We start from the raw sequence: 16,468 nt of genomic DNA, 5'->3' as shown, positions 1-16,468 counted from the left end.
ATATATCTTGCCCAATGCGCTAGACAAAAATCCTCGCAGCCAAATCGATCCCAAGTTTCCCCCCGCAAAACCAAAGCAAAGCGCTCGTGCCGATCGAGGAATAGCAATGGCGGCGGCGGCGGCACCAGCGGCGAACTGGCGTACCACCGGGGAGGGTCTCGTTCTGCAGACGGCCAGGGCGGTGGCGGCAGAGCACAAGGTCCCGCTGGACGTGGTTCTCAGAGGGAGCTTCGCGGACGCCGTGGACGGACCACAAGGCTTCCTCGGCCTCCATGCCGCGGAAGACGACGTGATCGTTCACGATCAAGCCACGGGAAAGGATTTCATCAAGTTCAGCAACTTCCAAAAGTTCCAAGAGGCTTGTGGGGTGGGCCAAGGCCAACGGCAGGCAGGCGCCCAGCTCGTGGTGGTGGTCATGCCGTATGCGGATCTTACCTCGTGCAACCTTCTGCAAGGTTTGGACATGGCAGCTCCGCACTATGGCTATGCAAAGATGTACGTAGCTAACCTGGATATGCTGCTCTGGAAGCAGAGAGCTTTCATGGCTCTAAAGGATGAACTGGCCAAGTGCCGCAGCCTGATCACTCAATTGGAGGTGGCCGCGAACCTGGGAAAATCTCAACTTCACCCATTTCCAGAACGGGCCGAAGTCCTTAAGCTAGAGGAGCAGAGCGAATTCAGGAGGAAGTTGATGGATGCAAGGCGAAGGATCCAGGACGCACTTGACAAGGCAAGACTAGAGGTTCAGCTTATCACGCAGGAGCTACAGGCCGCGGTGGACGCGCCAACCCTTGTTGGATGTGGGGTCTGATCCCATCCACACTAGCTAGATATATGCATGGTCACAAATTATTAGTCTCCTCGTGTCCCCATTATAGAGCATCAGGGATTGTCTTCTCTCGTCTATTTTTACATATCATTTGTGTTATTTCGATTATCCATTCACATTTTTCTAGTCATTTTTCTACTCTATATATAAGGTGAAACATATATTACTCTTCATCTGCTCATGTGCAGCTGTTAAAGTATCTCATGCATTGCTTCCGAACTATCGCCACACCCTGTCTGGCGCACGAATATGACTCCACCGCACTCATGCTGACGCTGTCCATGATGTTAATAGCATTCGTGCACCGTGGGGTTTTTTTTTTTTTTTTTGAGAACGGTCAGACAGCTTCGAGCAGACAAAGCAAGGTGGTTGCAATTACTGAGAACAGTACTTCCGTTTGACAGCGTCTACCAATATTGTCTAGCGGGTAATCTGCTTGGAAATGAAAGCAATGGAACTCATTGTGATACCTTGGAATCGCTTCGGATTGCTCCAGACGCTGATTTACCACACGCCACCACTTGCCCCAGCATACGGGATGAGATAACATAACAGATTGGACCGCGCGGTGGCTTTGAAACATCACGATGAGGAGTTGGTAATGGCATTCAGGAGAAAATGTCCATCATAGCTGACAACACATATCGATTACATTGATAATCATTCAGAACTGACCTTTTCTTTCGCTTCTTTCTCATTTATATGCATTTACTTTTTTGAAATTATCCCAAGGGCATGCAGCAATCGACCACATAAAGTTGATTTCCCAGAATCAAGATGACCAACCCAGCATAAGATTCCAATTCGACTTATTCATAAAGGTATGTAGGGTCCAAAACCAAGGAAATACCTTGAAAGAAAAACACTGGATCAGCAACTATATAACGCACAGGTGGTTACTTATAATAGCGAGATTTAGTTGTCTGTGAAACAGAATTTGGCTTCTTAATCTTGGCTTTACTCTTTTTTGTCTTCCTCTCTTATTTCCAAAACAAGAGTTTTATCCTGACCATCAGCAGCAACGCTGCTACTGCTTATACCAACTTCATCTAACTTCACCGATGAACTCGGGTCTGAATTTCTGTCCCTCTCAGTTACAGGATCATCATCACCCATTACCTTCTTTACGGTGATATCAACGAAATCTACAGATGGAGCCTCTGTGTCAATTGTTACGATCCGAGTAAATATGCGACACCAGAAAGCAACAAATAACTCGAGAAAAATGTAGTTTGGAAAGTAACATCAGTTTAGAGTATTGAAGCAGACTAGCAAATGTAATATTCGATGACAGCTCTCCCTTTATCAGACCAACATACTCACTGGTTTTTCCTACAGATATAAGAATAATCAAGTCCTTGTTAACTAAAAAAGTTGCACATGAGCTTGCAAAAAAAAAAAATTACTAGAACTAAATTCTTAGATGCGTCCTTTTAGGCAATCCAACAAATAAGTAGAAATGCAGTGCAAAGGCTACCCCTTCTCAAATGTCTGGATGATTTTAAGCCTGTACAGACCATGTCATCACGAGATGATATATCAAACTTGAAAGGCACTGTCAAGCGTCAATATCATACTAATGTAGTCATATTTCAGTTACCTCCGCTCTTAAATTTAGTTTACAAGTACCCAGGGAACCGAACAATAATTAACCAAAGCAATACAAACTTTCGTACTAGAGTCAAGTACTAACTCTAGGAACAAAAATGCAGCAACAATAGATTGCCTATTATAAGCTTATTAACCTAACTGTAAATGGACGTCCAAGATGCAAAGCGTTATTGTCTTAACCTTCCACAATCGAAAAGATTGTTGGCAGTTGCATAGTGGTAGCTGTATATTGTGAATCCTTCATACCTCTCGTGCTCTCAATTTCAATCTTTTTTGAACGCTTTACTAACAAATATGGTCCTGTAGGGCAGAGTATCAACTCCCAAACCTTATTGTGGGAGCTATTACAAAAGAAAGACTGTGTGGCGCATTTGATAACGGGATCACTGCTGAAAAGGTAATCCTCTTAAGCACACATTTCTACTTGATTTCCAGATGAAAAACGAACCCAAGGTGTATGCGATGTTGAGAGTTTGACGATGAGGGTTAGGTCGGGTGCTTTTATGGCTTGTTGTGCACACCAAGGGCTCGGGGAAGGCTCTTTGTTGGGGAGCTCCTGTTCAGCGCTTCAGGAGCCAGGAAAGCTCTGTGGCGCCCACGAACCGGCGTTGGTGAGCTAGCCCATGTACTAGTTCACATTTGAGGGAAAAAAGAGAAAAAAAATCACAAATAAAAGAAAAAGAAACTCGTGAATTCATAAAAATTCAAGGATTTCAAAAAATATTGCATGAACTTGAAAAAAAGTTCTTCAATTTTTTAAAAGATCATTGAATTTGAAAAAAAAAGGTCATAAATTTTGATTTTTTATCGATTTTTTAAAAAAATTATTGAATCTGAAAAAAGTTCAATGATTTTGAAATTTTTCACCGATTTTGGAAAAAAAAGTTCATTGATTTTGCAGAATTTCTGTAAAAATCATCGATTTTAAATAAAGATCATTGATTCTGAATGAAGTTGGTCAATTCTATAAACAGTTTACGAAATTGAAAAGGGTCTGTCTAGAACTCAGTCTCAGACAAGTGAGGTCAGCGTAGTTGTTTTGCTATAAACGGCATGGCTAGATGCTACAACCGACGATGAAAAATGTTGCGACGGTTTTGCAAGCAATGACAATTGATGTAGCAACCGGCGTGATTAAAATGCTACAACCGTCAATGTCGTATGTTACAACCAGTGAGACGATGTGCTACAATCGATGAGGGGCAATATGCTACAACCAACAAGATGGATGCTGCAATTGGTAGGAAAAAAAGTTGCAAACGTTGAGACTGATTTTTAGCAAGCCCGAATTGAAAAAGTTCTTCGCTTTTCTTTAAGAAAAATACCGATTTTGGAAAACGTTCACGAAGAAATTTAAGTTAAGAAAAAAGAAAAGGAAAAAAATAGCTAAACGGGCAGGCCCAGCTTGGAGGGCTTCAAGTGCCCGTTTGCAAAATGCACAGTAACATGTGCCTCAAGCACCAAATAGGATCCGCCTCATTGTTGGTCGCACCAGGTGTTTGGGGTAAGGCTCTTTTGTTGGGCTGTTTTGGCTAAATGCATTATGGGCACCAACGAAAAATTACTAGCGTAAGGCAGGCCGAACTACTCTCAGTCTCAGGCTAAAAACTTGAAACCTGAGCACATACATACATACTCCGGGTTGGAAATGAAAGCCCGAGTATGAAGCCCGGTCTGACCCATGATTTTGGGCTGGATGCCTGGCCGGTCTGCCCATGCCGCATGCCGCATGGATTGCAGGAGGCTTTGTTCATTTCATCCTTTGCTGGGGAGGGACAATCAATGCAACGCAAATCATTGGTGGCGAACGTCCACAAACTAAAGAAGTTTTCGCCCTCTCCCTCCGCCCGCGTTTTCGGAATTCGAAATTGAAATCACGCACGGTACAACATACCCCCTCCGTTTCAAAATAGATGACTCAACTTTCTACTAGCTTTGTACTAAAGTTAGTATAAAGTTGAGTCATCTATTTTGAAACGGAGCGTACGCGCGCAGGCGCAACAGAGAGGAGGGCAAAAGCCAGGCAAGGCAAGCACTTAAAGTTGGGGATGAGGACAAGCTTGTGGCGTTTTTCGTGGAAACGGCAATACCGCCTGGCAGCATCAGCATGTGAGGAGAGGAGGATCAGCGTCAGCGGGGGAGGATTAATCAACGCAACGCAATCATCGGTGGGGAAGGCAACGCAGCGTTTTCGAAATTCAAAATTCAAAAACTGAAACCACGCACGGGCACGGCACCTACGTACCTCTTATCTTTCCCCGTACGCGCGCAAGCGCAGCAGCAGGAAGGAGGAAGGAGGAGGAGAGGCAAGGCAAAGTGAGTTAAAGGCAGAAGAGGAGGAGAAAGTGTTGGCGTTTTTCCTCGAAACGGTCAGGCAGCGTCAGCATGTGAGGAGCGAGGGTGAGGCCACCACCAGCTCGCGCCGCCGCCCTCTTCCAGACCGAGGCTGCGCTACAGACAGCCGGACGCCGACGCGGACGAACGCCAGACGTCTTCGGGCGCCAAGCGCCGGCACGGGGCCGCGGGGAAGCCTCCCGGTGGAACAGGCGGCAAGGCGGCGGCCAGACCCAGGGGGCACAAGACCAGGCCCAGCGCACCGATGCCGGCCGTTGTGGGGGACGCGCCCGGCGCCATGATCGCCAACGAGACGTGCGCGCTCGCGCCCTCCGCGGCGTCCCAGCCGACGATGCCGCAGCGGTCCAGAGCGGCCGACGACGACGCGCTCCGACGGCGCCTGCGCGGACCGGCGCGGCGAGGCCCCCTCCTGCCCCTAAGCGAGAGGCCACGGAGGACAAGCCCAAGGCGCCGGCCGCGATCGAACGCGACGACATGTACTGCGCCGAGGAGCCGGACGCGGAGGCCATGAGAATGCTGGAAGAGGAGGTGCCCGAACCGGAGCCCGTCCCCGCGCTCGGAGCGGGCGCGTGGTGGAAGAGGGTGGCCTGGCCCAGCAAGGAGAGGCCAGGCGGCGGTGGCCGCACAGGTACAGCAAAACCAAGGTACGTGTGTCGTCGGTCAGTCTCTGTCTCTGTCTCAGTCTCAGACTCTCAGCACTTAGATCGGTGGTACGCATATTAATTATGTTCCTTCCTGCATCGGAAGTGAGTCTGACTGAAGAAAATCCTTCAACTTTCTGCTGCAGGGTTCTCACCATTCGCGCACTACGGGGTATGCATCTCTGAATCGATTCTCATCATTCCCTCTGCTCACCCGGTTGTAATCATGTCAAAGACTCAAAGGGAGGGAGCTCATTCATTTGCGCTGCCTGCTTTCAAAATGTACTCTATATGTAAACCTGAACTGGACTTCATTCCATATGTACAGCAGCTTTGCATATTGGGAAGGGGAGCAGATCAGTGCCCGGTGCCACTACACTTCTGCTTCTGTCGACAATGTCATATTCAATCTCAATGACGATGTCTTCATCAAGGTCAACCATTAGTTGCTACTGCATCCGAAGAATGAGTGATTGCTTAGTTCGTAGTATGCTTTATTTCGGTGCATTATTGCTTTTTAATTGATCGACTGCCATTATTTCTGGATGCTAAGTTGATAACTGATGAAATGCTCTGCTCCTTCTTGTTTCTGGCATGCTGTTAACTTCCAGAACTTCAATTTGGAGATATTATTGTACTATATGTATACTGAAAGTTTGCATGTAAACTAGTTAAATCATGTTCGATGATGAAGATTAAAGACGTACCTAAATCAATTTCTGGATTTAATGATTGATGATTGTCGAGGTCCTAGGTTCCTTCTATTTTAATTGATTGCCATTAATTTCTTAGCTAGAGGGTTAATTCCTACAGTATTGGACATATACAGCACATGCGCCATTTCTGTTATGCTAACTCTTGAAATGCTCTGCTCCCTGTTATTTCTGGAATGCTGATGCTGCTAACTGCCAAACATTCAGTTTGGAGGTATTGTTGCATATATAATAATTAAATTATGTCCAATGCTGGAAATAAAAACGTATGGAGATGATTAATTCAGCAGCACATGTTGCCTTTTTTTTGTCACGCAAACTGTTGAATGTGGTGCTGCTTTCTGTTTCTGGCATGCTGTTAACCTTCAGACATCCACCAAGTTTGCTAATTATGTTGTTATTTTGAGTGGCTGCAGGCTGGTCCCGATGAAGAGAGTTACATTGGCCGTATTACAGAGTTTTTTCAAGGTAGAGATGACAGATCATACTTCACATGCCGTTGGTTTTTCCTTGCGGCGGATACGGTATGTATTATGAAGGTGTTTTCCTTTTTAAAAGGCAATTGAGCACGTGCCTAAGACAAATGCATTGCACAATAGAATGCAACTTGCATAATATTTTTAACTTTTCTTTTAGCTGTTGCATTTTCAACCTTGCACAACATTTTTATCCTGAATTTCTGGCTTTTCTTTCCTTGGAGTGAATTAACAGGATAAAAATAATGCATTGTTTCAGAAATAAAGCCCACAACGTACTAACTAACAGTCATATTACTCCACGCACGCACTGAGTTCATCAGTTTAACTTGCAGGTCATCTCACCGAAGCTGCTTAAGGTCCATGATCATCAACATAATGATAGGCGTGTTTTCCTTTCAGAGGAAAAGAATGACAACATGATTGAGTCAATAATTTGTAAACTGAACATAATTTATGTTGCCCCAAATGTAAGTGATTTTTTCTTTCAAGTTAAAGTAGGCTTATTACATACTACTTGTCAGGTTTGTGTTGATCTTTTATATTTCTGTTTTGTCAAACAACTACAGGAGATACCACAGGCAAAAGATCGGTTAATATCAAATTCTGATTACTATTATGATATGTCTTACTCGGTGGCATGTTCCACATTTGCAAATTTGCCAGCAGGTAATAATTTATAGGTGTATTTTGTTTCTGTTGGAATCTTCACATGTCTTGCTCGGTGATGCCTGTAGGCAACTTATTTAATTAAACAACACAGTGGACTTGGATAGTATATTGTTGTGATACTGAACTGTCTTACACTATAATGGTACATATCTGTACTGATTTTAATACATCTCAGAGGTACATTTCACAAACTAAAATGCATTCATCAACAATTGCACTACCATGATATTTCTTGTCATGTTTATTGATGAGTTATTTTGTTGTAGAAAATGATGATGCAGAAGACAGTGATGCAACTTCAAATATATCTTGTGAAGAGGGGAAACCAGTGGCTGATCTTGTGACATACAGTCTGCTCGATCTATATTCAGGGTGTGGGGCTATGTCAACAGGGCTCTGCCTTGGTGCAGAATTGGCTGGCATAAAACTAGAAACTGTATGTGTTGTGATTTGTACGTCGTAGCGCTGTAGCTTTTTTCGAAAAGGCGTAGCACTGTAGCTGACCCTATAATTGACAGTGTTAAGGTTCTCTTGTGCAGAAATGGGCTGTGGACATGAACTCACATGCTTGTGAGAGCCTAAAGCATAACCACCCTTCAACACAGGTAGTTAAAATTGGCAAAGTGCCACTGATTGCATTCCCTTTTTCATCAACCAGAGATATTGACTTGTACGCCTTTCCCCTCTAACTGTAGGTACGAAATGAGAAGGCTGAAGATTTCCTATCCCTCCTTCAACAGTGGAATGCACTCTGTAAGAAATATGTCATCCACGGCAGCAATTCTTTGGGCTCTGATCTAGCTCAGGCATCAAACGATGATGGAAATGATGAAAACGAATCTCTACCAAAGGATGTATTTGAGGTAGAGAGGCTTGTTGATATATGCTATGGCGATCCAAATAAGACTGGAAAAAATGGCTTATGGTTTAAGGTACTGCAGACTTGATTACATATCTGTTCAATTCCTTTAGATTTCAGAGTTACTTATGTTCCTGTCTGTATTATTCTACGCTTGCTACCATGGACATGAGTATATGATTTTTGTCTAAAGAGAAGGATTATTTAAATAGGTTCGGTGGAAAAAAATATGATGCTAGTCAAGATACATGGGAGCCAATTGATGGTCTGAGGTTGGCATCTTTTTTATTACATTTGTCTCTTTAATTTTCATCAGTGGTTTCTCATCCTTGTTTGCATTTCAGCTATTCCTATGAGTGCATTAAAGAATTTGTTCAGAGTGGATATAGGGATTCCATTCTGCCTTTGCCTGTAAGATTATATCCCTCCTTGTTCCATTTGTGCTAGTTTTATTGTGGCATCTAATTGTGTATATTCCGAAGGGCTCTGTGGATCTTATTTGTGGGGGTCCTCCCTGCCAAGGCGTTAGTGGATTCAACAGATTCAGAAAGCCTGATGATCCGCTGACGGATGAAAAGAACAAGCAATTGGTTGTCTTTATGGATATTGTGAAATATCTGCGACCTAAATATGTTCTTATGGAGAACGTTGTAGACATCTTGAAATTTGCAGATGGGTTCCTCGGCCACTATGCATTGAGTCGCCTTGTCTCTATGAACTACCAGGCCAGGCTTGGGATGATGGTTGCGGGTTGTTATGGGCTGCCGCAGTTTAGGATGAGGGCATTTATCTGGGGAGCTCTTCCTTCCATGGTTTGTGTCCTTTCTGTGCTCATTTTTACCTTGTGACACTACTGCCATATGAAGGTACATCTGGCTATGTAGGTTCTTCCGAAATTCCCACTTCCCACCCATGATGTTATTAAGCGAGGACTAGTGCCAAATGCATTTTTGGTACGAAAATACATCACAGGCCACTATGTTATTTACCATCATTTCTCTCGAACACTATAATGATTGTTACTTTATCTTACTAAAATGATGTTCTGTCCTCAGCGGTGTCTCGTTGCTTATGAGGAAACAGCAAATAAATACTTGAAAAAAGCTCTTGTCCTCGAAGATGCAATATCTGATTTACAGGAGGTTGGCAATGATTGTTTTCCTCCCATATTCATTTACTTCTGGAACGCTGCTTGAACTTTTGTGATGTTTGTATGAATTGTATTGTTTTCTACAGGTTCAAAACAATCAGCCTAATGATGTCATGGAGTATGGCAGTGACCCCAAAACAGAGTTCCAACGCTATATCCGGCTTAGCAGTAAAGGTGTGACCAGGGAGTTAATGTCAGCAAGCAGTCCCGTTGGGTCATATACCTGCGCAAGGAGCTGCCCATACATTGTCATCTGTTATGAAACACTCACCTGTCCAATTCTTCAAACATTTGTCAACGTTTGTAAATTCATAATTAAGTTCAGTTATTCCCCCGTTGTGTACCTGTCTATTCCTTCAAGTTCAGATACTGAGATGGATGATTCTGAATAAACACCTATCATAATGAGTTATGTCTGTATGTTAACAAATGTCTTCTGTGTTTGTTTTCCTTCAAGAACTCGCTATCTGATGATTCTGTAGTATATCAGAGTAAGTATATATTTTTCACTTTTTGTGTTTTTTTCATGTAGTGCGATATGATTTCAGAAGTTTCTAGGTACACAGCAGGTTGCAATATATATATTTTTCCACTTTAGGTGATATTTTTTCAGTGTAGTGTTGGATACGTTTCTGATGTTTAATTTGGTACACAGCAGGTTGCATATCTTGATGCTACTTGTGAAGGGACAACCTGAATCTTGCAAGTTCAGGTTTCAGCCTACTTGTCTGAAGATGACACCCCCCCTGCACACGAAGACCCAACACTGGCTGCTACAGTAAGTTACAACCACCCTTTTCTTATAATGTGTCTTTTTCTGTACAGTTTTGGTTTGTCAATCAATACTAGCATACTCTTCTTTGCTATAAACGGTTGCGTTGGCAATTTTCATGAGCCTATAATAAAATTTGTAATCCTGATTGGTAACAGAATCAGTGTGATGGAAACATAGTAAGTAAAAAATGGCCCTCTATATATGATTTTCTACATATATTGTGACTCAATATCCGATGATTCTGTAGCGTATCAGAATAAATACATAGTTTCCACTGAGATGTTGATTTGTTCACGTGCTTGAACAAAATTTCAGAAATTTCAGGCACACAATAGGCTGCAGCTCTTAATGCTACTTCTCATTCTCAAGGACCACCTCAATCTATTTCACTGAAGTGTGAAATATTTCTTGCCTCGCTGAAGGCACCTGTACTGTGGAGAAGGTATAAAAAATTATTTGTGTAAGAATATATACCGCTCTACCCAAGATAATCATTTCTTCAGTCATGGATATATATACCGGAGCTTCCTTCGAAAGAGAATCATCATCCTTGGTGTCTTCACCTTTAGGTAGCAAGTAGCAACTCGTTACAGTGGCACATAGCGGAGGAGGCATCAGGCTGTCGCCCGGTGAGGCCGTGCCACTGAATATGTTCACGAGCCTGTAATAGAACTGTAATATTACTTTGAAATGAAATCAGTGAGATTCATCAAGATGGAGCCTTACTGTGTCTGTCTGTATGCTAACAGCTGTGCTCTTCAAGCTACTCCTACCAGTCTTGCCAGTTCAGGTTTCAGCCCGCTCTTCTGAAGATGACACTTCCCTGGACATCAAATCCATCGTCCGGTCACATAGTACATGAAGTAAAATATATATAAGATTCCATATAATTGAAAATGTAAAACCAATTTCGTTGTATGTTTGAACTGCTTCCTTTTACATTTGTTCGTTTAACACGGATGTGCAGCCGCCCTTATAGCTCCTATCACTGCATCTTTTTCTGTCAGTTTTGGCAGCTCTGAACTTGTGTGTTACTGGAATTTGAGTTGGAGCCCTGATTGCAGTCTGCATGTTTAGCAGCTACCTCCTACCTGATTGCCAAACTTGATGGACATGGAGGTGAATATATCTATCTTTTCATAACAATTCAAACTTTTGATATAATCGTGCCAAGTAAAAAAGGTTATTACAGGCTGAAACATGGAAATCGAGTGGTTGCTTCTGTATGTAAACGTTAAGGCCACACATTCTGCAACCATTATTTTCAGAATCATTCAGAACATGTAGGCGGCCGTGTGCGTGCACGGTGATCAATTTACAACTGGATGTGAAATCTTGCTTGTTTCCTCGAAGGCACATGTACCGAAAGCATATACTTTTTTTTTGCTCTTTGTCTGATCAATATTTTCCTCCGACATGGTCACATGGGCTTCCCTGCACCACCACCTCCAAGTGCCTCGTGCGCGAGGTTTCAATCCTCTCCTACATCCGCCTGAAGGTGGCCATGCACCGCACCTTCTGTTTTCATCCGCGACGCCATCAACACCCACAGTGGCTCTCTGACATTCGCCGTCTCGTCATCAAGCCGTGGCCCACGCTGCCCACCTTTCCCAACGCCAAGGAGCACTACCGCATCACCTGCCGCAACCTAATCCACACGAGGGCAACACCCTCTTCTTCGAGCTCATGGAGTGATGGAGAACGCAGACAACCGCTCCACCACTCTCTTCGAGGACATGGCTGAAATGAAGCCATCGACTTTTCTGATGAACTCTGGCATTCAGAGGTCGAACCGTGCGGAGTACTTCTTCTCCCACCTCGGCGATTTCTGCACGGCCGACCGGTACTGTTTCGATGGTGACCACACGTCCACACCATCGCCTACATGCTGGTCATGGTGGCTTGTGGCTCCACACCCTCCAGGAATTTGCATCCGGGTATTCTTGTGTATTCATTTTGCCAAAATCATTGCTGTTTTTCAAAAATTGTCACTGTTTTGTAAAGATCACCGGTATTCACGTGAAGACCCAAGAATACCCCTAGCGCCGCCCCGGCACACCCCCTCCTGGCTTGGCTACGCAGCTGCCTGGCAACGCCATTGTTGTTATCAAGCTCAAGCAGCGTGACTATCGCGCCCAATTCTCCTTCTCCACGGATGAAGACGATGAGTCGAGTGACAGGTGGTGGTTCGCCTATAACTCTATAACCTAGGTTGCTGAGATTAGCGTGCTAGTTGCTTCCATGGCAAATCCGTTTCAGCGTGTTTTTTGGCAGGAAAATTGCCGTGCTTGCAGACTAAAATTACTGATCATGCATTACCATCCTCGCAAAAGGAGTTAGTATATGGAGTTGAGTGAGCGAACCCATGTGCATCACGAAAGCACTCTAGCAGCACACGATAGGCTATGGCCGGGGAAATTCCCACAGCGGACAACACACGCCTGAATGCCTAGGGCGTAGGACATCCTGTACGCCTAGGCCAATGAACCCTTCCTTTTTGCCACGGGCTTCTAGCCCACAACCCCACAGCATCAACTCTTTAGCCCTCCACGTAGCTGGAGTCACAAGCGCGCGCTGCCACGCTCGGCGGTATATAAGCTGCTGCTACTGCTGGTCGTCCAGCAAGGTGGTACTAATAAGCATCAGAGTGAACAGCGGTCCGATCCCAGCCTCTGAAGCAGCTGCGCCCTGCACGGACGAGCCGCAGCCGCCCCCCTCCGGCTCTCCCCAGTCCCCACACCGGCGGGAGCACTCCCGGCCGCCGCTCGCCATGTCCCTCTCCGGAACCCGGCTCTGCTTCCCGCTCCCCAGTGCCCACTCCGGTGTGAATTGGAGCCGCTCCCCTGCCTGGCTGCCTCCGTGCCTCACCCCGGCGCTGGCGTGCTTGTCTCCCGTGCGCCGAGCTGCCGAGCCGGACCAGAAGCCGCCACGCCACGCCGTCTGCTCCCGTCGCTTCCTGCTTCTACAAGGTTTTCTCTGTTATGCACTTATATACTTCATTATGTTCTAATTGGAGTAGCCACTGGGCACTAGCTCTGCATGCATGTATGATGTATCCATGTACGGATCCCATCCGAGCTCAGTCAAATTGATCCAATTGGATGTGTCATGTGTTGTGTGTGTCAAACAAGCAACTCAATATATGTATCAATTGGATGTGTCCTGTTTGCTGCGTCTTAGTCAAATAGGAGGTAGCACTGCTTAATTTATGTCCATTGTTTGTCTATATGATGCTAATATATGTATTGTAATTTTGCGCATTTGGAATATGTTTTCTGAACTACAGTCTTGTGAGACTTGATTGAGCTATTTATTTTATTCTTTTGCCAGATATTGCTTGACACTTGGATTAGGTAGAATTTTTTTTTTGCGTGCGCACCCATCATTAGTAATAAGAATACTTATCTGGCCAACTGTTGATTCACGTCACACTCTTGCCTGAAAGAGGAGCTGTCCAAACATTGTCATTCATTATGGAACACCTTATTTGTCCATCTCTTCGAACATTTGTCAACATTTGCAACATGTAAATAAGTTCAGTTATTTTGCCATTGTCTATTTCCTTAAGTTCATATACTGAGAGAAAACGAATGGTTCTGATCAATACTACTTCCTCCGATTCAAAATAAGTGTCGCAACTTTGAACTATGGTTAGGAGGGAGTAGCATACTGTTCTTTTCCTGCAATCTATATTTTTCCTTCATTCTATTAATCCTGTTGGTTTTTCTGTCTTTATGTTAAAAATTGTGCTTTCTTTGTTTTTCTTACAGAACTCACTATCTGATGATTCTGTAGTACTATATCAAAAAGGTGTGAATATATTTATTTTCACTGAGAGTCTGACATGGTGACTTTCAGAGGTCTTAGGCACACAACAGGCTGCAGCTCTTGACTCTACTTCTCAAGTACCACCTCAACCTATTTCACTGAAGTGTGAGATATTGCTTGTCTCGCTGAAGGCAGCTGTACTGTGCAGAAGGTATAAATCTTCCTCTTTGTGTGAGAAATATTTTGTAATGGAAGTGTTCATGTCCAAAACTTGACATTTTATATGGTCCGTACCTACACTCCTACAGGTGTAAATTCTACAAACCCCTACCCATTGGATTTCGAGCTCTGGGTATGTACACAGTTGTTTATCAATCTGTTTCACTCAAGCGTGAAATCTTGCTTGTTTCCTCCAAGGCATATGTACATAAAGCATAATTTTTTTTCTCTTTCCGTGATCAATATTTTCCTCCGACATGGGCTTGGCCTCCAATGCCCCTGTTGGTGCCTCCCAAGTGTCGACACCGTCATCTTTCATCCGCGACGCCATCCACAGTTCCACACCCACCGTGGCTCTCCGACATTCGTTGTCTCGTCATCAAGCTGTGGTGCCACGTTGCTCATCTTCCTCATGCTACCTTGTCACCGTCCACAACTCAATCCACAACAAGGGCAACACCCTCTTCTTTGAGCATCTGAAGCATGCAGACAACCGCTCCATCGCTCTCTTCAAGGACATGGCAGAAATCGAGGCCATTGACTTCCCTGATGAACTCTGGCATACTCCATGCCGTGCCAGCCCGTGTGCCTAGCCTCCAAGCCGAGGCACGACCCTTGGCGTTCCGGGCCTGGCCAGTCTATCACTGCCCGCCCAGCAAGCAGAGAAAGAAAACATATTTATGTCCCCCCCTATAGCCAGTAATCCTCGTGACAGCTTTCCAGAACTCAATCGAAACAAGGCAACTAAAAAAATATGGTGACAGGATTCAGATTCTGAACAAAAAACACAGGTAGTATCAGGAGCATTCTGTCTCTTGCACAGGTTATCCCTAGTCAATATTTTGTTGTTGACCAACAGCCACAGAAAAATATGATTCCTGGCAGGAATTTTAGACAGCAGGGGCATTGCTAGGGAGAACTCCTCTGAAATTAACAATTTTATTAAAAGATTTGACAGTTAAACACCAATAGAATTAAGATTGCAAAGTAGAGAGTCATCCACATCAGAAAATTGAATGGAATTAGCTATTTCAAAAAGCTTAAACCATAGTATAAGAAGCTCCTCAGAAACATCTCCTAAATGTAATTTTAAGATCAGTACCATCCCAAACTCTATCTCGATAAAGAAGAGGCATGATTCTGGACCATGGTACGCCGTTGGATTGCCCAGCCTTCTGCATGTGGATCCGTGTACCATTTGAATTAAAAAAACGATTAAGGCCCAAACAGCCCGAGGCCTCATTAGTCTCTTTGATTGCACCGATTAGCTGGCACACCCCTAGGCCTGCGGAGGCTAGTTTTTTTTTTCTTCGTAATGATGGATGGCACACCTATCTAAACGCTTTAGCACTTGAGCCAATGCCCAATGAATAAAAAAGCAATCCTCTGCTCATTCATCTGTGATACTGTTCATCTTCCAGACCCGCTACATATTGCGGATAAGGAGCCCATTTTGCGCCACAACTCCTTTGCTTGCAGCATGAGAGCTCCATCCATGGCTAGCGAAGAAGCCACCTCTTTAGACCATCAGCACATGGCCGTGCTCTCACTCGCGTTGGCATGGATGCGCTCTCTAACAGGTATTTACCCTGTTCAGCAGCTATCAAAAAGATGCCGTCTCATGTTTGATTTGCATACTTATCTTTTTCCCTTGAAAAAATGACTCAAGCACCTGCGCCCCCCTCCTTGCAGATCAAACAAAGGCGGCACCGAGCTATCAGATTGTTCTAATCCTGGCTGTGGTGTTGTTGACTCAATCACAACGAATCCAGAGTTCTCAGAACTGCAATCTGGAAGATCGGCACCGAAGTGGAAAAAGTAGTACATTTTGATTTATTTTCTACTGGGATTGTTTAACTATTGTTAGAAGTAATTTTTCTGTGCTGTACGATGGTGATAATGGCATACTATCTGAACTGTCAAGTGTCATTTTGTTGTTAATTAGTCTTGTTCGATAGTTACAGCGAAGTTTTCATTAACGTGAACCATCAGCTAAACTCCAGGTTTTGTGTGTAGATTTTTTTTAAGAAATGGAGGAGGACTCCGATCTCTGCATCTGGACGATGCATGCATCTACTTTATTAATTATTCATACAAGACCTTACAAAATCATACAACAGTAAGACTAAAGCCACCGTCTAGGCAACATCTGTCGCTACTCCTATCCAATTGATGGAGGGATGCTGATATTCTGGGCGTAATACCAAACAGACCTCGCAGCCAAACCTAACATCTAAGACTTGAGGTCCCAACCAGGACGCCTGCCGGGTATGGGACACCCACCAGTCCGGCGCACTACTCAATCAGGACGCCTGTCGGGTATGAGGCCGCCGCAGCCACCTGCCACCAATCCATCTTGAGTGATGTAATGTTGCATCTACCTTGCCCGGTTTAGCTGTC

The 16,468-nt window shown here is 44.3% G+C and overlaps 1 protein-coding gene and 1 long non-coding RNA gene across 2 annotated transcripts; both read left to right on the top strand.

Moving 5' to 3' along the window:
- The first annotated feature begins 5,302 nt into the window (after window positions 1-5,302).
- Window positions 5,303-9,698, top strand: LOC125519521 (DNA (cytosine-5)-methyltransferase CMT1-like). Its single transcript, XM_048684306.1, has 15 exons — window positions 5,303-5,423; window positions 5,583-5,718; window positions 5,765-5,870; window positions 6,566-6,673; window positions 6,961-7,095; window positions 7,195-7,294; window positions 7,564-7,733; window positions 7,837-7,902; window positions 7,993-8,234; window positions 8,369-8,428; window positions 8,501-8,567; window positions 8,639-8,968; window positions 9,041-9,109; window positions 9,212-9,298; window positions 9,393-9,698. Exons 1-15 carry the CDS (start codon window positions 5,303-5,305, stop codon window positions 9,696-9,698), a joined length of 2,103 nt encoding a protein of 700 aa, XP_048540263.1.
- A 5,802-nt stretch (window positions 9,699-15,500) lies between these two features.
- Window positions 15,501-16,009, top strand: LOC125519663. The gene is made up of 2 exons (XR_007288266.1): window positions 15,501-15,648; window positions 15,761-16,009. It is a non-coding gene; the product is annotated as an uncharacterized LOC125519663 (long non-coding RNA).
- Window positions 16,010-16,468: the final 459 nt, after the last annotated feature.

This window comes from Triticum urartu, chromosome 7 (assembly GCF_003073215.2).
Source record: "Triticum urartu cultivar G1812 chromosome 7, Tu2.1, whole genome shotgun sequence".
NCBI classification, from domain to species: domain Eukaryota; kingdom Viridiplantae; phylum Streptophyta; class Magnoliopsida; order Poales; family Poaceae; genus Triticum; species Triticum urartu.
The sequence above is the reverse complement of the archived record's forward strand: the minus strand, read 5'-3'. Positions and strand labels throughout refer to the sequence as shown.